Source organism: Cherax quadricarinatus, chromosome 43 (genome assembly GCF_038502225.1).
Source record: "Cherax quadricarinatus isolate ZL_2023a chromosome 43, ASM3850222v1, whole genome shotgun sequence".
NCBI classification, from domain to species: domain Eukaryota; kingdom Metazoa; phylum Arthropoda; class Malacostraca; order Decapoda; family Parastacidae; genus Cherax; species Cherax quadricarinatus.
In genome coordinates, this window is record NC_091334.1 from 21028867 (window position 1) to 21055360 (window position 26494).

The 26494-nt window shown below is 38.3% G+C and overlaps 1 protein-coding gene across 1 annotated transcript in view; it reads right to left on the reverse strand.

Moving 5' to 3' along the window:
• Positions 1 to 26494, reverse strand: part of LOC128694136 (adventurous-gliding motility protein Z-like) — a 90760-nt gene that overhangs the window by 38794 nt on the left and 25472 nt on the right. Inside the window, 5 exon segments of the mRNA XM_070093475.1 lie at positions 4268 to 4414; positions 7671 to 7782; positions 8223 to 8326; positions 10336 to 10479; positions 14224 to 14409. Coding sequence (XP_069949576.1) covers positions 4268 to 4414; positions 7671 to 7782; positions 8223 to 8326; positions 10336 to 10479; positions 14224 to 14409 — 693 coding nt within the window.

Sequence of the window (26494 nt, forward strand, 5' to 3'; positions counted from 1 at the left end):
TTATTTATTACTGCAATATTATTATAAATTAAATAAAAAGGGAAGTATGTATGCAGTGCTAAATGTGTTAGCAAATATTTTATGAGAACAGACTCGTATAAATATAACAAGAATCTGTGAAATTAAATGGACACATTTGAAATGTTTGTCAAGCTTCATTAACCCTTTCACTCTCCTGACCCCTGAAAATTTATTAATCCCAATATCCAATTAAAAAAATAAAATTCATCTGAATTTTGCATGAGAGACAGAATTTGGCAGTTTCGAACCTATCTGATATTACCTTGACGCCAAATGACTTTGAAAAGGCGATAAGCGACATGCTCATGCACTCTGCCCCAGCCCCAGACTCATGGAACTCCATGTTCATCAAGAACTGCAAGAAGCCCCTATCATGTGCTTTTAACATCTTATGGAGAGGGAGCATGGACACAGGGGTCATCCCACAGCTGCTAAAAAAAACAGACATAGCCCCACTCCACAAAGGGGGCAGTAAAGCAATAGCAATAGTAGCAGTAAACAGAGTAAGGTCTGAGGTGGCTACAGTGAAAAGCTGTTCCACAAGGTGCAGTACTCTCTCCCATCCTGTTCCTCATCCTCATATCTGACACAGACAGGGATGTAAGCCACAGCTCAGTGTCTTCCTTTGCAGACGACACATGAATTTGCATGACAGGGTCTTGCACTGAAGACATTGCAAGACTCCAGGCGGACATCAGGCAAATCTTTAAACGGACCGCAGAAAACAATATGAAGTTCAATGATGAGAAATTTCAATTACTCCAATATGGAAAACACGAGGAAATTAAAACTATATCTGATTATAAAACAAATTCAACCACACAATAGAGCGAAAAATTAATGTAAAAGACCTGGGAGTGATCATGTCAGAGGATCTCACCTTCAAAGACCACAGAAGTGTATCAACTGCATCTGCTAGAAAAATGACAGGATGGATAATGAAAACCTTCAAAATTAGGGATGCCAAGCCCATGATGACACTCTTCAGGTTGCTTGTTCTATCTAGGCTGGAATATTGCTGCACACTAACAGCACCTTTCAGGGCAGGTGAAAATGCTGACCTAGAAAATCTACAGAGAACCTTCATGGCACACCTAACTGCGATAAAACGCCTAAATTACTGGGATCGCTTGAAGTTCCTCAACCTGTAATGATGTAATCCCTAGAATGAAGGCAAGAGAGATACATGATTATATACACCTGGAAAATCCTAGAGGGATTAGTACCAAACTTGCACATGAAAATCACTCCCTATGAAAGCAAAAGGCTTGACAGATGATGCAACGTCCCCGCAATGAAAAGCAGGGGTGCCACTAGCATGATAAGAGACAACATAATAAGTGTCAGGGTCCCAAGACTATTCAACTGCCTTCCAGCATACATAAGGGGTATTACCAACAGACCCCTGGCTGTCTTCAAGAAGGGGCTGGACAGGCACCTAAAATCAGTACCTGACCAGCCGGGCTGTGACTCATACGTTGGGTTGAGTGCGGCCAACAGTAACAGCCTGGTTGATCAGGCCCTGATCCACCATGAGGCCTGATCACAGACTGGGTTGCGGGGGTACTGACCCCCAAAGCCCTCTCCAGGTATACTTCAGGAAATGATTGAGATCTTTTTTTCTGAAAGTAATGGCACCAAAGGTACGAAATTTCATTGAAAACTTGCAGAATTACGCAGGTATAAATTTAGTGGTCATAATCTATTTATGCATCAGCGCTTTCACCCACTTTGAGTCCTATTTTAAGTCAATTCCATTGCTCTATTCAAGAAAATTCTTTGCTATTTCACCAGTATCTCTTCCGTTCTGTCGATTGAAGAGAAGAAACCGCCCATTCAACCATTAACCCTTAAACGGTCCAAAAAGATCAACATTCATATCCGTAGTGCTCCAAAAGTAAATTATGTTTTTTTTACACATTTTCAAATGTAAAAAAAAAAACAAAGATGATGTACATTTTTTTACATACTTTCAAATGTTGAAAAAACATATATATACGTTTGTACCATTTAAGAGTTAAACTATCCCATAAAGTGCACAGAAATTGGTAATTTGGCCAATTTTACACAAATTAAAAAAATACCAATTTAATGAGAGATTCTAAAATAAACAAAGCAGACATTCCAGGCACTAAAACCATTTCCTCCATTCATTTATCATATCCCCAGACCTCTCCTGCTTTCCGTTTTAAATTCATAATCACATAATCATTTTGAAAGGGGTGTTAATGTCGCAGTTTTATAACTGTAGTGTAAGCGCACCTCTGGCAAGACAGTGGAATGAGTGAATGATCGAATCACTCTGCCTTGGTGGGAAACGGTCGATGTGTTAATAAAATAAACAACAAAAACAGAATATTTACTCTATTTTCCAGATAATAAAATATAACCAGGAATGATTGGTTATGGTTTATAGTAACTCAATATTTGAATAAGACCTATTAAAAACCCACAAAATAGACTGAGGGATGTAGGGTGTCTTACCCATCCTCAGCAAAATTGGCAAAAAACAAATATTTCTGCTACTTTGAGCCCAATTTCTAGCTACTTCCAGTCCTGAAAGCAACTAAAAGCATCTCTATTTCAGTAGCATGTTTTCCATTCTATCAAATGATATCAGGAAACAACCAACAAAATTATCATAGAAATCACCTCAAAGTACACCTATCATCCGACTTACGACCGAGTTCGGTTCCGAGAAACCGGTCGTAAGTCGAAATGGTCGTAAGTCGAACTTTACTACTGAATATCAACAAAACATTTCTGTAATGACTATTTTGTTTTATTTTGGTATTTCATGTTTTACTTTACTTTTTAGGTAGTTAATTCTGTATTTTATACTGTAAGGTTTAGGATAAACACTGTGTACAATACAAATAGTCGTTTATTTCCCAGAAATTTGGCATAAAAAACACCGGTCGTAAGTCAAGTGGTCGTAAGTCGAGCAGGTCGTAAGCCGGATGGTAGATGTAGTTATGTATTTCAAACCAAACATGGTTAATGTTTTTTTTTCCCATCATGTATTGCATGGGGCAGGATTTTTTTTAATATGTACTGTGCACAGTCACTGCACAGACCAATTACTTCATATCTAGGTCAAAATTTACTGCTCACAGTTTATCTGAGTGAGCTGAACTCATGACACAGATCTACGGGAGGGACCTTGACCTCAATGACAGTTCTATGTGATGCCCACTGAAAGGGTTTAGGCTTGAGAGAACTCCCAACAAGCAAAGGTAGGCTGAATACAATATTAATATGTAACAAATGTGTTCAATTATCTACTAAAAATTATCATGATGGTACTAAGTATTTCTCAAACACTATCCATAAACTACTTTACTAATATTTATCATCTATAATCATCATTAGCATTAATTCATAATCATTATTCAAATTCCAATTTTTACTTCTCTTATGAAGTACACAGATAATGTAGTTTACATATAATAAAAACATTGTTAGGCATTTCTGGAACTAATCCTTAATACGTAAAGACTTAAGAACTAGACATGGATTTTTAAGTAGGATTTCTGATGTAGTTAATAAGTAATGAAGAAAGACTAAAATCTGGCCAAGCAAAAACACTTCCATGTCTGCTCTTAGCAGAGTCAAAAATATCCAACATACCATTTTAAGTAGCATAAACTAGCTTGGTTAATGGTACAAGTGAACCCACCAAGAGTAAATAAAACAGAAGGTACAGTAAATTACAGTACATTTCAGCCTAAAATGAGGCCCTCAGCTGCTGCGTAAAATACACAGTATTTTTAAGACTGGACACCACAAGTAAAGCTTTGCTCCTGCAGCTTCAGATAGGTAATTACTTTCCTTAACTTCTGTTTCATTTTCTCTACATGGATTTGCTTGTACAGTACCAGTGACTAACGTTTATTACACATTCTATTTTATGCTGCATTTTATAATTCCAATTACACTTGTTAAGGGCACAGATTATTGAAATTTTAAATAATAAAAAAGCACAATACCGTGACTGGAACAATACACAAATAACTCGCACGTAGAAGAGGGAAGCTTACGACGATGTTTCGGTCCAAATCGGACTGAAATGTAGTCGTAAGCTCCCCTCTCCTATATGTAGGTTACTTATGTATTGAAATTTTAAGAGGAAATTTTATTTCATTAAGACAATATTTAAAGTTTCAAATCAATGTGAAAAAAGCTAAAAGACTGTCCAGAAAAAATACAAAACAAATGAAAAAATACATGAGTAATAGATCCTCACCTGTAAATCTGCAATATGTTTGTCTCTCTCTAGCAGTTGTCTGTTAGTCTCTTCGTGTGTTGACTGCAAGCTTCGGAGGTCAGCTCTCAGTTTCATAATTATCAAGTCTTTTTCTGACCCTCGTCCTCCATAAGCACTGTCTGCATCCTAAAAATTTTATATGCAGCTAAAAATATTTGCAATGCAAATACTGTACTTTTAACTACATAAAAATTTTTAATTCAGCATAGGTATAGTAAAATAATATTTTCCAATTTTTAACACCCTGGCTGTCTCCCACCGAGGCAGGGTGATCCGAAAAAGAAACACTTTCACCAGACACACACAGATATGTCAGTTCAGATGTTCCTCCAAACAGTAAATTTCTCAAACCCCTTTTTTAGAGTGCAAGCACTGTACTTCCCACCTCCAGAACTCAAATCCATCTAACCAGTTTTCCGTAATCCCTTCACAAAATATTACCTTGCTCATGCTCCAACACTTGTCAAGTCACAAAAAACCATTATCTACATTCACTACTATCTAACATGCTCACACATTTATCTTGCCATTTTACTCCAGCCCAGCAAGGTAGGGTCAAGTGGCCACACCAGCTCCGGTAAAAAGACTATCATTAATTTTTTCACACTGGCCATCTCCCACCAAGGTAGGGTGATGCAAAGAAAGGAAACACATTCCTCATCACTCAATCAATAGCTTTCTTGTCAGAAGGGCATGCACATCACAATTCAAATGACCTTCTGAACAGTAATATCCTCACCTCTCCTCAGAGTATATAACACCTCCAGAACTCAAGTTTGGCTAACTGAGTTCTCTGAAACCCTTCATAAATATTGCCTTACACTCCAACAGCCACCCAGCCATAAAAATCTGACATGTCCACCATCTCCTATACAACACTGCTCACACAAGCCTGCTAGATGATCAAGTTTCTAGCACTTAAAATCTCCCTTCACATCCCCTCCCTTCAACCTTTCATGGGGATGACTCCTATACTCCTTCCACACCAGATTTATACACCCACTAAATGCCCAAACATTGGGCACTAAGTGAAACATGTTAGGACTTTCATATTTAAATACTTTTTTAACACTATAACCAATTTATCAATGAAAATGAAAACAGTAAAATATTTTGTTTCTAAAATACCGAGGCACATTTATTCTTACAACACTTAGATTTCGAAGAAAAGACTACTAATGAAGAGACAGGAATACTGGGAGAAACATCCATCTCTGTAAATTATAATTACTTACTTACCTACTACACCAAAAGAGATTGTTTCCTATATTATTTACACTCAAGATTTTTTATCATGACTCTCATAACTAATACAGTTTCATAAAAGGTTGGATTAAACCAGGGAATGCCATTAACATTTTAAGAGGTTCATCTTGCCCAGGGAGCGAGGCAGGAAATCTCTACACAACACAGTATCATTTACTATACAGCAGGGCCCCACTTATACGGCAGGTTAGGTTCCAGGCTACCGCCGTAAAGCGGAAACCGCCGTAAAGTGGAACACCCTTTTTTTTCCACTTATAAATGCATACAAACACTAGATAACAAGTTTACACTAACATATATTAAGTTAGCAATAGAACCAGGCATCAAAAAACAATAAAGTACAATACACACATAGTGCACTCATTACTTACCTTAAAATATTTATAGTCTTAATCTAGGGTGAGACAAGTAGTATTTATTGTAAGAAATCAAGTGTGGTATGTATGGTAGTCAGCCAGGCTACCTTACCAGGCCACCCCACCCACACATACTATTCTATGATATTTAGGCATCCCAGAGCGATAAAATGTATATACAGTTCACTCATTACTTACCTTAAAATATAGGGTGAGATGAGTAGTATTTATTGTAAAAAATCAAGTGCGGTATGTATGGTAGTCAGCCGGGCTACCATACCAGGCCAACCCACCCACACATACTATTCTATGATATTTAAGCATCCCAGAGCAATAAAATGTATATACAGTTCACTCATTACTTACCTTAAAATATTTGTAGTCTTAACGTAGGGTCAGGAGTAAGTAAATGAGATAAAACGAATAAATGAGAGAGAGAAAGAATGAGTGCATGAGAGAGGACAGGCGCAGAGTTATGTAAACAAACCAGGCGAAGGTAAGTTTTGTAAACAAAGTGTACACGTCTGGTTTGTGTACAAGTTACATTGTGTACAGGTTGTCTCTACATTGATACGGTAGAATAAATAAAGAAGAACACTCCCTTCTCATGTAACATCATTTTGAGAAGAAATGATGCTCTGAGTGAAGGCAATGGAAATAAGTCACTGACTTTTTTGGGTTATCCTAGGTTCTCTACACATATGTTATGTATGATACTCTATGTAACTGTATTTGTGTATACCTGAATAAACTTACATACATACGAAAGGAATAATTTTCTACAGTTACCCACAGTAACACATTTTCTCTTATGTTAGATTAGAGAAAATGTTATTCTTGCCATCACTTGTACAAGTTATCTGGCTACCACATCTCATATTTATGTTTATTTATTCTATTGTGGGGTGTATTTATCATCTTTTTATGTTATGTATCGTGTTTATTATATAATTTTGAAAAAAATATCATGGATGGATTAATGAAAATGTGTATATTAACGTAATACTGTATACGACATTTAATGAGACTCGGTGATTATTATTATTATTATCATTTCTAATATGGCGTCACTTGTGCAAGTCGTCTGCTACCACATCTCACATTTATGTTTATTTATTCTACTGTGGGGTGTATTTATCTTATTTATATGTTATGCATCGTGTTTATTATATAATTTTGAAAAATATCATAGATGGATTAATGAAAGTGTGTATATTAACGTAATATACGACATTTAAATGAGACTCGATGACTATTATTATCATTACTAATGTGACGTCTGGAGACAAAAGACACTCTTACTGATTTTAATGTGTACCTGTATGCCAGCACAGTATGTAAGCTTATTTAGGTACAGGTATACATAAGTATAATTATCAGAGTATATATAAAATATGAAATAACTTTTAAAAACATTTGAAATTTTGGAGTTTCCAGACAAAATGGAGAGACTTAGTGCTTACTGAGCTCACGGAGAATGTAAACAAACAGGGTGGGGCGCGGTGACCGTATTAGAAAGTCAGGTGGGGGGAGCCGTATAGCGAGTTTTGGTCATAATTTGAAATGACCGTATTAGCGGAACGCCGTAAAGTGAAAAAACGCCGTAAAGCGGGGCCCTGCTGTACCCATGGAGTAGAGCTTTTATCTTGTACTGGAATCAATTATCCCTAACAATTTTCTGCCTCTGTAATTTCTTAAAAAAATGGAGATAAAGAAATATGCTAAGAAGTGGTCTTTCTTATAAGATAAGTCTAACTTACTTGAAGGTTGGAAAAAGAACTTGCTAAAGAGGAGTTGTCTTTTCTTAGGTGATCTTCAAAGATCTGGTGAAGATAGTCTCGCTGGCTTTCCTTCAGAGACTGAGATGATCTTCTGTTCAAAACGAAAGGATGCAATGACTGCAATGATTTCTAATCATACCTGATACTTTTAAACAATCAAACAAATACTGTTAAGATCTACAGAATGAATCAGCCATGACCGTGACAGTGACCAAATTATGCAGGTCCATCCACTTTAGAATTTAAAAAAGATTGCTCTGCATAAAATTTGATACAATTATAAAGAAATGTTTTCCCTTTCTATCTACATCTTCATGAACCATGTTCTGCACGTTACTTCATGTAATAAAGCACTGATGCAAGCCTCCCCCTGAGAGTCTTTTTAGAACGTTTCGGAGCATTTTTTTTTATTTTATTTTACAACTAAAGCCTTCTCCCCTCACATCATGTATATAGACAATTTTGAAACATGTTCTTTTTAACCCAAACTCAATGTAAAAACTTCTGTACTTAACAAATGTGTCTACAAACCTGGAGGAGGACAAGACAGGACCAAACACTTGCTCAGGAGTGACACATGAGAATGTTAAATCATCCACTTCCCACTGGCCTGTTTGTCTTGCACGGCTTATTACCTATAGGATAACATAAGTGTCTTTAAAATGAAGTCATTAAGAAATCTAACAAGCTTTAATTTGAGCAAGAGAACTAATGAATAATGTCAAATTTAACCAGCATTAGTAGTCTCCCACCAAAGCAGGGTTCAAAAAAGAAGAAAACCTTAGAGATTCTCTCTTTACATTTAGAAATTGATACAGAAGAGGTTACTAGACCCTTGCTCCAAAAACAGATGAACAATGTCATGTATAACATACTCTACTCTACCATGAGTATAAATCTTTTTTATTCATCAAATTCTAAAGTGACTGAAAAACAAATTAAATAAATGAGAAATAAGCAGCACCACTGCAAGTAAAACATTTACCAACTGAATTTGCAGCCAAGAGGTTCATTTTTAAATATTGTTTTACTAGTCAATTATTACTGTAGTATATTTCATGAAGTATTAAATCACTATGGGTCATTCAGCACAAGTACTGAAGGCTCGATCCTCTGTCCACTGATTACAGTCATCACTGATCAGTCGTGCTGTTTGTGACTGTTAGTCAAAACCTAATTAGCAATACATTAAAAAAATTTAAATGCCATGAAAGAGAATCACCAAGAATGTACCATTTATTTCATATTTCAAGCATTCATTTTATTAACTACAATAAGGTAGCATAAAAATTCAGGAGTAAAATGTAAATCACTGTATATAAAAAGTCAATGTATTCAATGAAATGTGGTCAACAGGCTTGCGTGAGCACGTTAGATAGGAGTGGAAGCAAGTGGTTTTTATGATTTGATGTGGTGTCGGGGTGTGAGCAAGGAGTTTGGTTTACAACAGCAATTTCAAGGTTTTTTTTAGGATGGTTTTTGTGGTTTTACTTGCAGTTTCTTGATATCATTTGAGAAAATGGAAGTCTTACTACTAAAATAGAGATGATTTTGGTTGGTTTTAAGACACAGTAGCTTGAAATTGGGCTCAAAGTAGCAGAAATAATAGATTTTTAATGATTTTTCTGAGGATGGGTAAGGTCCCCCTTGCACCCCCACACCCAGTCTGCTTTATGGGCTCTTACTAGGTCTGATTCAATTACTGGGAAGCTGGAAACCATGACCAATCATTCCTGGTTATATTTTATTATCTGAGAAATAGAGTTACTTTTCGATTTTGTGTGATGATAAATTCAAAATGGAGGGTAAGTGTAATAAAGGAGAGGCCTGAAGATATGATTAATAAACAGAGGAAATGCTGCCTCAGTGCTTGGAATGTCTACAGGTACTTCTCACTTAATGACCTACCTGTTTAACAACTGCTTGGACTTATGACCAACTCTCCAACCAGTGTACTGTACTGTATGTGTATTTTACTTTTTTATTATTTTTAATGCTTAGTTCTATTTTAATATACTAAAAATGTTATAATAGTGCAAAGGTGACATTAAAACCATCTAAAGATGGATGATATAAACCGACTACTACTACAGTACACTTTGAGATATCAGTAAGGGGCAGCTTCTCACTTAATGACCAGTTCACTTACTGACCTACTCTTAGAAACAGAACTTGGTCTTCAAGTGAGGAGTACCTGTATAGTGTTTATTTTGGACAGTTTTTAAATTGGAATCATTTTAATTTTGCATAAAATTGGCCAAATTACCAACTTCTGTGCACTTTATAGTGTAATTCTGATACATAGTTGAACCGGCAGAAGTCTGTATTGGTGAAACATTGCACCAATAAAGACTTCACTATTAAGTGTCAATATACCACTTGTTGGTATCACACTTTTTTAAATATTATGAATGAGAGACATTAGATTTCTAAACAATGTAAACAAAGCAAATTACAGTATATTACTTTAATAAGGAAGGCTAACAAAAAAAAAATCCCCTGATGTTTTCAGTAATTTCTAAGCATCATTTTAATGATGTACTGTATATAAAAGCAAATTAAAATGCAATTTCATATTCTACTTGAAAATTTATTATTCAAACAATCTTTAAACCCATAAGGAAAAGTAAATATTTTAGCTCACTTGTATAAGATTATTGAGATCACTTTGTAGGTTAGCATTCTCCTCCTTCAGGCCCAGAGTCCTCCTCTCTAGAGTCAACACCTTCTCTCCAAGGCCCTGAGCCTTTTTCTCTAACCCAATTTTATCGGTGACTAGAGATGATACCTGTAAGGAATTCAAAAGAGGAGTTGAAGCCAAATTTAGGCTTGAGAAGGCGCAATCAAAGTTACAGGTATCCTCATAAGATACAGAAAAGTAAATTTCCAATATATTATTGTATAACCACAAGGCAAATTTACAGAACTTTAGAAAGTAAAAATATTTTTTCAACAATAGATTTCTTATTTACCTTAGCAGCCATCTCTTGCTAAGGCAAGGTGACCCAAAGAAAAAAACACACTCACCATTCATTTATTAATCACTGTCTTGCTGGAAGTGTGCTGACAATCACAATCAGATTACCATCCAATTGCAACATTCCAATTTCCCCTTCAGTGAGGGAAGTGCTTTCCCACCTCCAGAACTCAAGTTACCTTGCTCACACTCCAACAGTATGTCTATTAAAAACCACTTGTCTCTACTCATTCCTATATAACATGCTCATACAACTCAAAAGCTACAACTACAACTCAAAAGCCTCCTTTGCTTCCATTTCTAGGATGGCCCCTACCCCTCCTAATTTCCACTGAAGATTTATACATCATCATCATCCTATCCCTCTCCATCAGTTACACATGCTCAAACCACCTCAACTATCCCTCCTCAGCCTTCTGAATCTAAATTTTGATGACTGCACATCATTTAATTTCTAAGCTCCAAATTCTTCACATAATATTCACACCACATTTCACTTTCAAATAAGATATTTCCACTACCTCTTGCCTCCTCCTCCCTAAAGTATTCAAAACTCATGCCTCATGCCCAGCTAAAAGTGTTGATACAACTGTAATCTAGTGCATTCCCTTTTTGCCTTCACAGATGAACTCCTTTCCACAGATGCCACACACAACCCATCTTTTTCCCCATATGTTGTATGGTTCACATTATCTTTCACAGACTGATCAGCTGATATGTCTACTCTCAAATATCTATATATTCAATTCCTCCATGCTTCCTCCCTAAAATCTAATATTTAAGTTGTCATTACCTAAATTTTTTTGTTACCATCGTCATCTTTCACTTTTCTATAACTCACTTTACATACCTTACAACTTGGATCTAAACCCAAAACAAGCCAGGGAAGCTCCGAAAGTTTTATAGAGGAAGGGGTTGGGGTAACAATCTGATTAGAAAGAGGGGGTTAGGGGACATGTCTTGAAGCAGCATTATTAATATTTGTATTTGGGGGCAAGCTGATGGAATTTCAATGCCACCACCCCTCCAAACAACCAATTAAAATGGAGGACTTCAAAATACCAAGAAAGGAAGCAAGAAGCAAATAAAAGAAGCAATTAGGACCAGGCAAGACAACATCATGTTTTTAACCCTTTGAGGGTTTCGGCCGTACTAGTACGGCTTACGACCCAGGGTTTTTGACGTACTAGTACGCCTAAATTCAAGTGCCCTCAAATCTAGTGGGAGAAAGCTGGTAGGCCTACATATGAAAGAATGGGTCTATGTGGTCAGTGTGCACAGTATAAAAAAAATCCTGCAGCACACAGTGCATAATGAGAAAAAAAAAACTTTGACCATTTTTTTGGAATAAAACAGTGACTTTGCACTGTATTTTCGCATGGTATTTATTGTTGTATTCTAGTTTTCTTGGTCTCATTTTATAGAATGGAAGACATATTACAGAAATTGAGATGATTTTGACTGGTTTTACAATTGAAATTGAGCTCAAAGTAGCAAAAATGTTCAATTTTTACCAAAGTTCAAAAGTAAACAAATCATGCCAAGCGTCCAATACATGTCAACTGGTGAGTCTAATATTCTTTCACAAGTGCGCCAATATTATTTATACCATTTTTTACACTAATGCAGTAGTCTGCATAACAGTAAATCTTCTATTTTTTGTGAGAATAAAAATTCAAAGTGGAAAGCAAAAGAATGTAAGAGGGGCCTTGAGACGTGACTAATGAACAGAGGAAATGTCATTTTAGTGCCAGGAATGTCTTTCTTGTTCATTCTGGACCCTATTCGGAAATTGGTATCTTTTGAAATTTGTGTGAAATTGGCAAAATTGCTAAATTCTGACCACTGTATTGGATAGATGAAATTGGTAAATGGGTGGTTTCTTGCGCTCATTCGATAGAAAAAATGGAGTTCTAGCGAAATATTCATGTTTTTTTGTCTACTAGTACAGTGGAATTGGCCGAAAATGGGGCTCAAAGTGGGCAAAATCGTCGATGCGTAAACATCGCTAACTTCACGAGATCATAATTCCGTAAGTTTTCCATCAAATTTCATACTTTTGGTGTCATTATGATTGGGAAAAGATTCTCTATCTTTTCATAAGAATTTTTTTTTTTTTTTTTTTAAATTTGGCCGACCCTGAGAACGAGTCTCGGAGAGGGCCTGTTGACCCTCAAAGGGTTAAAAAGAATGACAAGAACTATATTATGTACTTCAAATTTTTAGCTTTAAATTCACAGCAAGAAAGTAAAATAGCAAACACTGTGCCGATATTTACAAAAAGATAAGGAAATGATTTTTTAAAGTAAAGGCCTTTATCACTGAAGTACGTGCTGTGAAAATACAAATGACAAAATTTTATTTTTATAAAGTACAGTAGTATACAAATGATACAATATTAACTGACATGTTTAACCTGATGTACTTTACAGAAAGGACCTTGTTATGAAGAGCCTTAAAATAAACCTATAACTAGGGATGGTAGTAAGCCAAAATTTTTGCTGATACCAATACGCAAATTCAGGCCAATAATGACATCAAAACTAGCCAATACACTCTGATACCAATACTTTGGTATACCCCTCCTTATACATACTGAACAATTATGCAATTAGGTTATGGTAGTTTGCTAAAAATGTTATAGTTTGCAATCTTTGACATTCTATACAAAAATCTAGTTTATGATTTATAACATTCTGAGATTGTATGCAGCAATTTGGTATAACATTTGTGGTGGCGAATACTGAAGCAGAACAAAATTCTGATTATTACATACTATACGTTGAAATATATTAGCAATGGTAAGAACATTAGTATGAATGCTAATAAGATTTGGATCAATGTAATGAGATTTTTTGTAAATGCAACTGAAAAGAGTGTAGATGGGGAAGCTTTTTGCATCTTCTGGAAGGGAAATCCAAATTTCACCCATTTTATTTGCATGGAGTTTCCAAGATAGGTTGAGTCGAACATGTGGTATAACAGACACTTATATCTGTTTGTTCTGCTGCAGCAATCCAGAAACTGTTGCAGAAAGTCATTAGGGAGAAGTGTATACAGTAACAAATTTGGTGCAAACACTTGCAACATATTAATTTTCCTGAGGTAAAATGCTTGCATACATTATTCAAGAAATAGATTGGAAGACTGCTTGTACAGTATACATTTAAATTTAAGAAAGCTTTCAAAACAGTTTCCCCATGAAAGACCAATTTAGAAACAATATAACATCAGAAAAATAAGAGGAAAACTATTACAATGGACAAGATTTGTTGTGAAAAGAGGTGTCTGTGAAAACATGCACATGGATACTGTTGAATATAACAATGTATTTTAAATTAATTTATAATTTAAAAGCATATTCTTCATTTTTCCTGTTTAATGAAATGTACATAAACTGACTATACCTATGGTCCACCTATTCAAAATAGTTGTGACGTGAATCACTTTAAAGCTTTAGTGATTGCTATTTGTTTTCTGTTGATTTACAAGGGTAGATTTTATACCTTGGTATAAAGTGACAGCACTCAATGCTGTCACTGCCTCACTACACACCTGAATCTGATGGTCCCGCAAGGAGACACACGATTCCCTGGTCGTAGTGGCCATTTTGGAGAGGCGGTCCTCCAAAAGAGCGACACGATCTGCTGCCTCTCGTTCCAACTCCTCTACAGTGACGACCAATACTGCGTTCTGCTCCCCAAGGTCACGTATCCACGACTCCAACACACGTACTTTGTTCTGTGGGAAAAACATATTGATACTTTATCTAATTAAACAACTGTTAACACTGTATGACTGATAAGAAAAGGCTCTTTCATTAAAAATTCATTTGGCATTAACCCACTGCCAGTTCATCAAAAGAAATAAAATTAATATAATACCATCTAAGGAGTGTAAATGAAGGTTAAGGGAAAAGTGTATTGGATTTCAGAGTGCTGGAAGTGAAACACATTAAGCACTGAACAGAGTTCAAAAACACTAAAAATCATTTATCTACAATATACATGCTTACCAAAACCTCAAGTTTCATATTATACATAAGGGGGATTACCAACAGACCCCTGGCTGTCTTCAAGAAGGCACTGGATAGGCACCTAAAGTCAGTACCTGACCAGCTGGGCTGTGGTTCGTATGTCAGTTTGCATGCGGCCAGCAGTAACAGCCTGATGGATCAGATCCTGATCCACCACGAGGCCTGGTCTCAGACCGAGCTGCAGGGGCACTGACCCCTGAAACCCTCTCCAGGTATACTCCAGGTTATGTACACATACACTCATTTTCTAAGAGTTATATATACTTTTTCAACAAGCTTGAACTTACAGTAGCATTAACCCTCTTGTACCTAAGAAACCCTAATTTACACATGCTAATTGCTTTACACATGAGCATAAACATGAAAATAATAAACCAATTAACACATATTTGAAGACTTTACAAACATAACCACTTATTTTATTAACAGACACCTCACCCCCAAAAATGGGGGGATCTGATAAAGCAAGTACAGTATATACCAGTCAGAGTAAGAATTAAAGGGAATAAACCTATTGAGTATACCAGGTAAAGTGCTTGGTATAATTATTACTGAAAGAGTTAGGAATAACACAAAGTAGGATTGAAGAGGAACAGTACGTATTTACACTGAGGCATGTAAGAGAAAGATACTTAGACGAGGGTAAAGAAATTTATGTCACATTTATAGATTAAAAAAAGGTATGTGACAGCGTGGATAAGGAAGCATGATATCGGATGGTGCAAATACATGGAATGGTTAGAACGTTGCTAAAAACAGTAGAATTACTACTGAAAAAGTGAGGTTCAAGTTTTGTACGCATGTGAGAAGGGGTCTATTTTTCAGTAAAAGAAGGCCTTAGACAGGAATGAGTAATGTCACCATGGTTGTTCAGCATGCAGGTGATTATAGAAGGGTGTAGGTGAGAGGTGTAAGATTGAAAGATAATTAGTCTGCTACAAAATGGAAATTTTTACAGTTCTTCTGGGAGATTCTGAAGAAAAGTTGCAAAGGTTAGTGGAGGAATTTGGTAGTGTGTATAAAAGAAGGAAACTAAAAATGAACAGAGTAAGGAACACAGTAAAAAAAAAAAAAAAAAAAAATTGGCAAAGAAATATTGGATTTTAGACTGGAGAGAGGAAGTATAGAGGAAGTAAATGTATCGAGATATCTGAGAGCACATGTTGGTAGATAGGTTGATAAAAGATGAGGTAAACCATAAAACAGACGAGGAAAAAACAATAGGCAAATGGTGTGTTGTTATGATCGCAGGTAGGCAATTCCAAGGCTTGTTGTACCTGGCCCTAGTACAAGTCTCAAGAGCAGAATCAATGCAGGCAACAAAGAGAAGTTTTTTCTTTACCCATATGTTCCTTCCACAAAGATATGTACAGTATTTACTTTTTTTTTCAACACACCAGCCGTATCCCACTGAAGCAAGGTGACCTAATAAAAGAAAAACTAGTTTTTTCTTTTTAAATTTCGTAATTTATACAGTAGAAGGGAGGTTACTAGCACCTTGCTCCCGGCATTTTAGTCACCTCTTGCGACACACATGGTTTAACCCTTAAACTGTCCAAACATACATCTACGTTTTTTTTACATGCTTTCTTATGGAGAAAATCAAGGTCGGAGCGCTACGCGCGAAAACATAGAACTACATTTGGACAGTTAAAGGGTTAAGGAGGAAGAATTCTTTTCCATTTTCTCATGGAGTAAGAGGAAATAAAGAACAAGACTATTAAGATTATTATTATAATCAAGGGGAAGCAAGACTATTAAGAAAATAGAAGAAAACCCAGATGGAGATACATAGATGTATGTATGTATGTGTGTGTGTGTATATATATATATATATGTGTATATATATATATATATATATATATATATATATGTATATATATATATATATATATATATATATATATATGTATATATATATATATTTCAGGTAGTAGGTTGGTAGACAGCAACCACCCAGGGAAGTACTACCGTCCTGCCAGATGACTATGAAACAGAAACCTGTAACTGTTTTGCATGATGGTAGGATTGCTGTTTTCTTTTTCTGTCTCATAAACACGCTAGATAACAGGGATATCTTGCTACTCCTACTTACACTTAGGTCACACTTCACAGACACGCACATGCATATATATATACATACATCTAGGTTTTTCTCCTTTTTCTAAATAGCTCTTGTTCTTTATTTCTTCTATTGTCCATGGGGAAGTGGAAAAGAATCTTTCCTCCGTAAGCCATGCGTGTCGTATGAGGCGACTAAAATGCCGGGAGCAATGGGCTAGTAACCCCTTCTCCTGTAGACATTTACTAAAAAAGAGAAGAAGAAAAACTTTATAAAACTGGGATGCTTAAATGTGCGTGGATGTAGTGCGGATGACAAGAAACAGATGATTGCTGATGTTATGAATGAAAAGAAGTTGGATGTCCTGGCCCTAAGCGAAACAAAGCTGAAGGGGGTAGGGGAGTTTCAGTGGGGGGAAATAAATGGGATTAAATCTGGAGTATCTGAGAGAGTTAGAGCAAAGGAAGGGGTAGCAGTAATGTTGAATGATCAGTTATGGAAGGAGAAAAGAGAATATGAATGTGTAAATTCACGAATTATGTGGATTAAAGTAAAGGTTGGATGCGAGAAGTGGGTCATAATAAGCGTGTATGCACCTGGAGAAGAGAGGAATGCAGAGGAGAGAGGGAGAGAGATTTTGGGAGATGTTAAGTGAATGTATAGGAGCCTTTGAACCAAGTGAGAGAGTAATTGTGGTAGGGGACCTGAATGCTAAAGTAGGAGAAACTTTTAGAGAGGGTGTGGTAGGTAAGTTTAGGGTGCCAGGTGTAAATGATAATGGGAGCCCTTTGATTAAACTTTGTATAGAAAGGGGTTTAGTTATAGGTAATACATATTTTAAGAAAAAGAGGATAAATAAGTATACAAGATATGATGTAGGGCGAAATGACAGTAGTTTGTTGGATTATGTATTGGTAGATAAAAGACTGTTGAGTAGACTTCAGGATGTACATGTTTATAGAGGGGCCACAGATATATCAGATCACTTTCTAGTTGTAGCTACACTGAGAGTAAAAGGTAGATGGGATACAAGGAGAATAGAAGTATCAGGGAAGAGAGAGGTGAAGGTTTATAAACTAAAAGAGGAGGCAGTTAGGGTAAGATATAAACAGCTATTGGAGGATAGATGGGCTAATGAGAGCATAGGCAATGGGGTCGAAGAGGTATGGGGTACGTTTAAAAATGTAGTGTTAGAGTGTTCAGCAGAAGTTTGTGGTTACAAGAAAGTGGGTGCGGGAGGGAAGAGGAGCGATTGGTGGAATGATGATGTAAAGAGAGTAGTAAGTGAGAAAAAGTTAGCATATGAGAAATTTTTATAAAGTAGAAGTGATGCAAGGAGGGAAGAGTACATGGAGAAAAAGAGAGAGGTTAAGAGAGTGGTGAAGCAATGTAAAAAGAGAGCAAATGAGAGAGTGGGTGAGATGTTATCAACAAATTTTGTTGAAAATAAGAAAAAGTTTTGGAGTGAGATTAACAAGTTATGAAAGCCTAGAGAACAAATGGATTTGTCAGTTAAAAATAGGAGAGGAGAGTTATTAAATGGAGAGTTAGAGGTATTGGGAAGATGGAGGGAATATTTTGAGGAATTGTTAAATGTTGATGAAGATAGGGAAGCTGTGATTTCGTGTATAGGACAAGGAGGAATAACATCTTGTAGGAGTGAGGAAGAGTCAGTTGTGAGTGTGGGGGAAGTTCGTGAGGCAGTAGGTAAAATGAAAGGGGGTAAGGCAGCCGGGATTGATGGGATAAAGATAGAAATGTTAAAAGCAGGTGGGGATATAGTTTTGGAGTGGTTGGTGCAATTATTTAATAAATGTATGGAAGAGGGTAAGGTACCTAGGGATTGGCAGAGAGCATGCATAGTTCCTTTGTATAAAGGCAAAGGGGATAAAAGAGAGTGCAAAAATTATAGGGGGATAAGTCTGCTGAGTATACCTGGTAAAGTGTATGGTAGAGTTATTATTGAAAGAATTAAGAGTAAGACGGAGAATAGGATAGCAGATGAACAAGGAGGCTTTAGGAAAGGTAGGGGGTGTGTGGACCAGGTGTTTACAGTGAAACATATAAGTGAACAGTATTTAGATAAGGCTAAAGAGGTCTTTGTGGCATTTATGGATTTGGAAAAGGCGTATGACAGGGTGGATAGGGGGGCAATGTGGCAGATGTTGCAAGTGTATGGTGTAGGAGGTAGGTTACTGAAAGCAGTGAAGAGTTTTTACGAGGATAGTGAGGCTCAAGTTAGAGTATGTAGGAAAGAGGGAAATTTTTTCCCAGTAAAAGTAGGCCTTAGACAAGGATGTGTGATGTCACCGTGGTTGTTTAATATATTTATAGATGGGGTTGTAAGAGAAGTAAATGCGAGGGTCTTGGCAAGAGGCGTGGAGTTAAAAGATAAAGAATCACACACAAAGTGGGAGTTGTCACAGCTGCTCTTTGCTGATGACACTGTGCTCTTGGGAGATTCTGAAGAGAAGTTGCAGAGATTGGTGGATGAATTTGGTAGGGTGTGCAAAAGAAGAAAATTAAAGGTGAATACAGGAAAGAGTAAGGTTATGAGGATAACAAAAAGATTAGGTGATGAAAGATTGAATATCAGATTGGAGGGAGAGAGTATGGAGGAGGTGAATGTATTCAGATATTTGGGAGTGGACGTGTCAGCGGATGGGTCTATGAAAGATGAGGTGAATCATAGAATTGATGAGGGGAAAAGAGTGAGTGGTGCACTTAGGAGTCTGTGGAGACAAAGAACTTTGTCCTTGGAGGCAAAGAGGGGAATGTATGAGAGTATAGCTTTACCAACGCTCTTATATGGGTGTGAAGCATGGGTGATGAATGTTGCAGCGAGAAGGCTGGAGGCAGTGGAGATGTCATGTCTGAGGGCAATGTGTGATGTGAATATAATGCAGAGAATTCGTAGTTTGGAAGTTAGGAGGAGGTGCGGGATTACCAAAACTGTTGTCCAGAGGGCTGAGGAAGGGTTGTTGAGGTGGTTCGGACATGTAGAGAGAATGGAGCGAAACAGAATGACTTCAAGAGTGTATCAGTCTGTAGTGGAAGGAAGGCGGGGTAGGGGTCGGCCTAGGAAAGGTTGGAGAGAGGGGGTAAAGGAGGTTTTGTGTGTGAGGGGCTTGGACTTCCAGCAGGCATGCGTGAGCGTGTTTGATAGGAGTGAATGGAGACAAATGGTTTTTAATACTTGACGTGCTGTTGGAGTGTGAGCAAAGTAACATTTATGAAGGGGTTCAGGGAAACCGGCAGGCCGGACTTGAGTCCTGGAGATGGGAAGTACAGTGCCTGCACTCTGAAGGAGGGGTGTTAATGTTGCAGTTTAAAAACTGTAGTGTAAAGCACCCTTCTGGCAAGACAGTGATGGAGTGAATGATGGTGAAAGTTTTTCTTTTTCGGGCCACCCTGCCTTGGTGGGAATCGGCCAGTGTGATAAAATATATATATATATATATATATATATATATATATATATATATATATATATATGTCGTGCCGAATAGACAGAACTTGCGATCTTGGCTTAAATAGCAACGCTCATCTTGCCATATAAGACAAGTGAAAATTTGTGTATGCAATAATTTCGCCAAAATCATTCTGAACCTAACGAAAAAAATATATTTCACTGTGTTTGTTTAGTATTAAATTATTGTAAAAAAATCTAGAATATATTTAGTTGGGTTAGGCCAAAATAAATTGTTCTTGTTATAATAAGGTTATGTAAGTTTTCTAAGATTCTTTTGGTGCAAAATTAAAAATTTTTACATTAAACATTAATGAAAAAAATATATCTTTAAACGTATAAGAGAAAATTTTCGATAGGACTTAATTTTAAATGAGTTCTTGCTAATTGACCAGTTTTACATATTCGGCACGACATATATATATATATATATATATATATATATATATATATATATATATATATATATATATATATATATATATATATATATATATATACACACATACACACACACACACACACACACACACACACACACACACACACACACACACACACACACACATATATAGCATCGAGAATCAAGACTGACCCGAAACTGTTGTATAGCCACATCAGGAGGAAGACAACAGTCAAAGACCAGGTGATCAGATTAAGGACAGAAGGTGGAGAACTCACAAGAAATGATCAGGAGGTATGTGAGGAGCTGAACAGGAGATTTAAGGAAGTTTTTACAGTAGAGACAGGAAGGGCTGTGGGAAGACAGCACAGAAGGGAGCATCAAGAGGGAATATACCAACAAGTGTTGGATGACATACGAACAACTGAGGAGAAGGTGAAGAAGCTCCTAAGTGACCTTGACACCTCAAAGGCGATGGGACTGGACAACATCTCCCCATGGGTCCTTAGAGAAGGAGCAGAGATGCTGTGCATGCCTCTAACCACAATCTTCAACACATCCCTTGAAACTGGGCAACTACCTAAGAAATGGAAGACAGCTAATGTAGTCCCCATATTTAAGAAAGGAAACAGAAACAAGGCGCTAAACTACAGACCTGTGTCTCTGACATGTATTGTGTGCAAAGTCATGGAGAAGATTATCAGGAGGAGAGTGGTTGAACACCTGGAAAGGAACAAGATTATAAATGAAAACCAGCATGGGTTCATGGAAGGTAAATCTTGTATCACAAACCTCCTGGAGTTTTATGACAAGGTAACAGAAGTAAGACACGAGAGAGAGAGGTGGGTAGATTGCGTTTTCCTAGACTGCAGGAAGGCCTTTGACACAGTTCCCCACAAGAGATTAGTGCAGAAGCTGGAGGATCATGCGCATGTAACAGGGAGGGCACTGCAATGGATCAGGGAATACCTGACAGGGAGGCAGCAACGAGTCATGGTATGTGAAGAGGTATCACAGTGGGCGCCTGTGACAAGCGGGGTCCCACAGGGGTCAGTTTTAGGACCAGTGCTATTTTTGATATATGTGAACGACATGATGGAAGGAATAGACTCTGAAGTGTCCCTGTTCGCAGATGATGTAAAGTTGATGAGAAGAATTAAATCGGATGAGGATGAGGCAGGACTGCAAAGAGACCTGGACAGGCTGGACATGTGGTCCAGTAACTGGCTTCTCGAATTCAATCCTGCCAAATGCAAAGTCATGAAGATTGGGGAGGGGCAAAGAAGACCGCAGACAGAGTATAGGCTAGGTGGACAAAGACTACAGACCTCACTCAGGGAGAAAGACCTTGGGGTGACCATAACACCGAGCACATCACCGGAGGCACACATCAACCAAATAACTGCTGCAGCATACGAGTGCCTGGCAAACCTGAGAATAGCGTTCCGATACCTTAATAAGGAATCGTTCAAGACACTGTACACTGTGTATGTTAGGCCCATACTGGAGTAAGCAGCACCAGTCTGGAACCCACACCTGGTCAAGCACATCAAGAACTTAGAGAAAGTACAAAGGTTTGCAACAAGGCTAGTCCCAGAGCTCAGGGGAATGTCGTACGAGGAAAGGTTAAGGGAAATCGGACTGACGACACTGGAGGACAGAAGGGTCAGGGGAGACATGATAACGACATACAAGATACTGCGGGGAATAGACAAGGTGGACAGAGATAGGATGTTCCAGAGAGGGGACACAGGGACAAGGGGTCACAACTGGAAGCTGAAGACTCAGACGAGTCACAGGGACGTTAGGAAGTATTTCTTCAGTCATAGAGTTGTCAGGAAGTGGAATAGCCTAGCAAGTGAAGTAGTGGAGGCAGGAACCATACATAGTTTTAAGAAGAGGTATGATACAGCTCAGGAAGCAGAGAGAGAGAGAGGACCTAGTAGCGATCAGTGAAGAGGCGGGGCCAGGAGCTGAGTATCGACCCCTGCAACCACAATTAGGTGAGTACAAGTGGATCGACTGCATTTTTTTGGACTGCAAGAAGGCCTTCGACACAGTTCCTCACAAGAGATTACTGCAAAAGCTAGAGGATCAGGCACACATAGCAGGAAAGCACTGCAATGGATCAGAGAATACCTGACAGGGAGGCAACAACGAGTCATGGTACGTGACGAGGTGTCAGAGAGCGTGCCTGTGACAAGCGGAGTTCCACAGGGGTCAGTCCTAGGACCTGTGCTGTTCTTGGTATATGTGAACGACATAACGGAAGGGATAGACTCAGAAGTGTCCTTGTTTGCAGATGATGTGAAGTTAATGAGAAGAATCAAATCGGATGAGGATCAGGCAGGACTACAAAGAGACCTGGACAGGCTACAAGCCTGGTCTAGCAACTGGCTCCTTAGTTTAACCCTGCCAAATGCAAAGTCATGAAGATTGGGGAAGGGCAAAGAAGACCACAGACACAATATAGTTTAGATGGCCAAAGACTGCAAACCTCACTCAAGGAAAAAGATCTGAGGGCGAGTATAACACCGAGCATATCTCCTGAGGCGCACATCCATTAGATAACTGCTGCAGCATACGGGCGCCTGGCAAACCTACGGATAGCGTTCGGATACCTCCGTAAGGATTCGTTCAAGACTCTGTATACCATTTACGTCAGGCCCATACTGGAGTATGCAGCACCAGTTTGGAATCCACACCTGGTCAAGCACGTCAAGAAATTAGTGAAAGTGCAAAGGTTTGCAACAAGACTAGTCCCATAGCTACGGGGATTGTCCTACGAAGAAAAGTTGAGGGAAATCGGCCTGACGACACTGGAGGACAGGAGGGTCAGGGGAGACATGATAACGACATATAAAATACTGCGCGGAATAGACAAGGTGGACAAAGACGGGATGTTCCAGAGGAGGGACACAGACACAAGAGGTCACAATTGGAAATTGAAGACTCAGATGAATAAAAGGGATGTTAGGAAGTATTTCTTCAGTCATAGCGTAGTCAGGCCGTGGAATAGCCTAGAAAGTGACGTAGTGGAGGCGGGAACCATACATAGTTTTAAGGCGAGGTACGATAAAGCTCATGGGGCAGGGAGAGAGAGGACCTAGTAGCAATCAGCTAAGAGGCGGGGCCAGGAGCTATGAATCGACCCCTGCAACCACAAATAGGTGAGTACAAATAGGCGAGTACACACGTGTAGTGGTGGCCTGGTGGTTAAAGCTCTCGCTTCACACGGCGAGGGTCTGGGTTCGATTCCCAGCCAGAGAAGAAACACACACCCAGTCAGAGAAGAAACATTGGGCGTGTTTCTTTCCACCTGTTGTCTATGTTCCCCATCAGTAAAATGGGTACCTGGGTGTTAGTGGACTGGTGTGGGTCGCATCCTGGGACACTGACCTAATGTGCCTGAAATGCTCAGCATAACAAGCGGAATTCTATATAGTAGTATGTCATTGATGCCAGCTAGGCCTGTAGACCATGTACATGTACTTGTAGTAAATAAAGATATTATTATTAAGTGGCAAGATATACCTGTTATCCTGCGTGTTTATGAGACAGAAAAACAGATGCCAGCAATCCTACCATCATATACATAAAACAATTACAGGCTTCTGTTTCACACTCACTTGGCAGGACAAGACGTAGTACCTCCCTGGGCAGTTGCTGTCTACCAACCTACTGCCTAGGATAGTATTTACAGAGTTAATCAGCAGTAAAACAGTAACGAGCCAGAGAGCAGAGACACTAATAGCAGTTGGTTGACACATCAGTCTAGACAAGAAAGTACGAGTGTATGTATAGTGAGCGTCTGCCACACGGCCATGTGGTTGAGCATTACCGCAACTTGATTGGGTGAATTGGACAGTCTTTATGAAATGATAAAGTTACTGGTGGATGAAATCTTGTTAGAAAATACCATAACCCTCACACTGGGAAAGTTCTCCTCGAACAAAAACTATATTGTGGTATATACACGTATATTACGGCTAGTTTACGAATATTACTCAATAGAACTCGGGCACTGGTATGCATTTTGCAATATGTACATGTGACCGAAGATATGAATCTATTTCCGTGCATATTATTTTGTGAGATATTAATAAAATTAATATTTTGGTTGAGCAGCAAGTCTGCGTCAATCAACAAGAATTACAGTAATAAGTTCTATCATGAGCTTGGCTGATTATTACATTTATTAGGAAAGCACTATGCCCATAGGGGTCATATTGCAGCTGGGGAAAGAAGAGGCATTCAGAGTGAGTCCAAGGAAGGGGATTATTATTATTATAATCAAGGGGGAAGCGCTAAACCCGGAGGATTATACAGCGCCTGGGGGGGGGATGCGGAAGGCATTCAGGCTTAATTCGGGGAACTGGAGCACAGATCCAATTCCCTAAATCAAGAGCCCCTCACCAACATCAAGGAACCTTCCTTGAGGGGTCCAAGGAAGGGGAGTAGATCCAATTCCTTGGATTAAGAGTCCCTCACTGGCAACAAGGAACCTCCCTTGAGGGACTGACACAAAATACAAATCTACCGAAAGCAGAGTAGTTAGGTTATGCTACCCTAGGTTATGCTACCCTAGGTTATGCTACCCTAGGTTATGCTACCTTAGCTTATGTTACTTTAGGTAATATTATCTTAGCTTATTAACGTTAGGTTAGGTGAATTTCAATAGGTTAGGTCACTTTTCCCCCTCAAGGAAGGTTCCTTGATGTTGGTGAGGGGCTCTTGATTTAGGGAATTGGATCTGTGCTCCAGTTCCCCGAATTAAGCCTGAATGCCTTCCACATATCCCCCCTAGGCGCTGTATAATCCTCCGGGTTTAGCGCTTCCCCTTGATTATAATAATAATAATAATAATAATAATAGGTCACTTTTCTATTACCATGTTCACAAAATAATATTTCTAGTAAAAAAACTTAATATTGTACAATTTGAGCTATAATTAATGGCTGAAATCTGCTGAGCAGTCATTTATTATAACCTATATTATAAATGATATGCAATACCCACAACTTGATGAGTAAGACATGTGCAACACTTATATGTCCGTCATTATTGTCAATGACGAAGGTACCTGGGTGCTGCAAAAAGCACACGTCTTACTAATCATTACTAGAAAATCGTAGAGGTCTGACTAGTCCCAAACATGTACACTGAAATCACTTCGTTTAAATGCAAGAGACTTGGTATATGGGGCAGGGTACCAGGCCCGTGGCCTGGTGGCGAAAGCTCTCGCTTCACATAGTGAGGCGTCCGGGTTTGATTCCCAGCGAGGGTAGAAACACTGGGCGTGTTTCCTTACACCGGTTGTGTGTGTTCACCCGCCAGTAAAAATGGGTACCTGGATGTTAGTCGACTGGTGTGGGTCGCATCCTGGGACAAAATTGACTTAATTTGCCCGAAATGCTCTGCATAACAAGCGACTTTCTATATAGTAGTATGTCATTGATGTCAACTAGGCCTGTTTACTTTGTACACGCACTTGTGAAAATAAATACATTATTTTTATAATTATTATAAAAAACAAAGCAAAGGGGCGACAAGTATACCGAGAGATAACTCGGCAAGTGTGAAAGGTCCTTGACTTTTCAATGGGCTCCCTCCGTGCATGGGGGAAATTATTAACAAACCACTGTCTTCAAGAGCAAACTTTGATAAGTTCCTCAAATCAGTTCCTAACCAATACAGCTTTCGTTCATACCTTGGACAACATGCAACCAGCAGTAGCAGTCTGGCTGATCAGGTCCTGATCCACCTGGAGGCCTGGTTTGGGATGAGCCATGGGGTGGCATTAATTAACCCCAAAAACATCTTTCAGGTATCAAGGACTATGTTTAGCTAACACAG